The 543-nt window shown below is 50.1% G+C and overlaps 1 protein-coding gene across 1 annotated transcript in view; it reads left to right on the top strand.

Annotated features, from left to right (window-relative positions):
• The window catches only part of LOC103372612 (leucine-rich repeat-containing protein 30), a 13,601-nt gene that overhangs the window by 11,020 nt on the left and 2,038 nt on the right, over positions 1-543 (top strand). The window contains exons 5-6 of the mRNA XM_008302296.1: positions 187-321; positions 420-540. Coding sequence (XP_008300518.1) covers positions 187-321; positions 420-540 — 256 coding nt within the window. The remainder of the gene's footprint in view (positions 1-186; positions 322-419; positions 541-543) is intronic.

The raw sequence follows: 543 nt of genomic DNA, 5'->3' as shown, positions 1-543 counted from the left end.
GTGGTTCTGGTTCTGATCAGTCACCAGAGGAAACTTTACAAAGTGCATTCTGGGTAAACTTTCCAGGCTCATATTAGCATGTGTGATGGTGGTTGGTCAGAACCAGTTCTAGAAGATGATTCTGATCCTGACCTGTGAGAGCGGATCAGAACATCTCCACAGTAACAACTGTCTCTGAACTGTTAGGTTCTGAGTCTGGCCAACAACCAGCTCTCCTCGCTGCCAGCGTCTCTGTCCAACTTGACCCGTCTGAAGAAACTCAACCTCAGTCACAACCTCATCGCTCACGTCCCGGGCTGCGTCTACAACATGAAGGCTCTGGTAGGTCCGACCTGCTCAGCTCCAGAACTGTGTGTTCTGGAGGATTAGTTCATTTGTTGTATATATTTACTCCAGTCTGCATCTCCTTGGTTCTCCAGGTGTTCCTTCACCTTGCCTGTAACCGTCTAGAGAACCTGGCAGAGAACATCCAGGCTCTGGTGGAGCTCAAGATCCTCATCATGGAGGGAAACAGCCTCCACTCACTGCCAAAGGCCCTCTGCT

This window comes from Stegastes partitus, unplaced genomic scaffold (assembly GCF_000690725.1).
Source record: "Stegastes partitus isolate 25-593 unplaced genomic scaffold, Stegastes_partitus-1.0.2 Scaffold1790, whole genome shotgun sequence".
NCBI lineage: Eukaryota > Metazoa > Chordata > Actinopteri > Pomacentridae > Stegastes > Stegastes partitus.
This window is presented reverse-complemented; position numbering and strand designations above follow the sequence as displayed.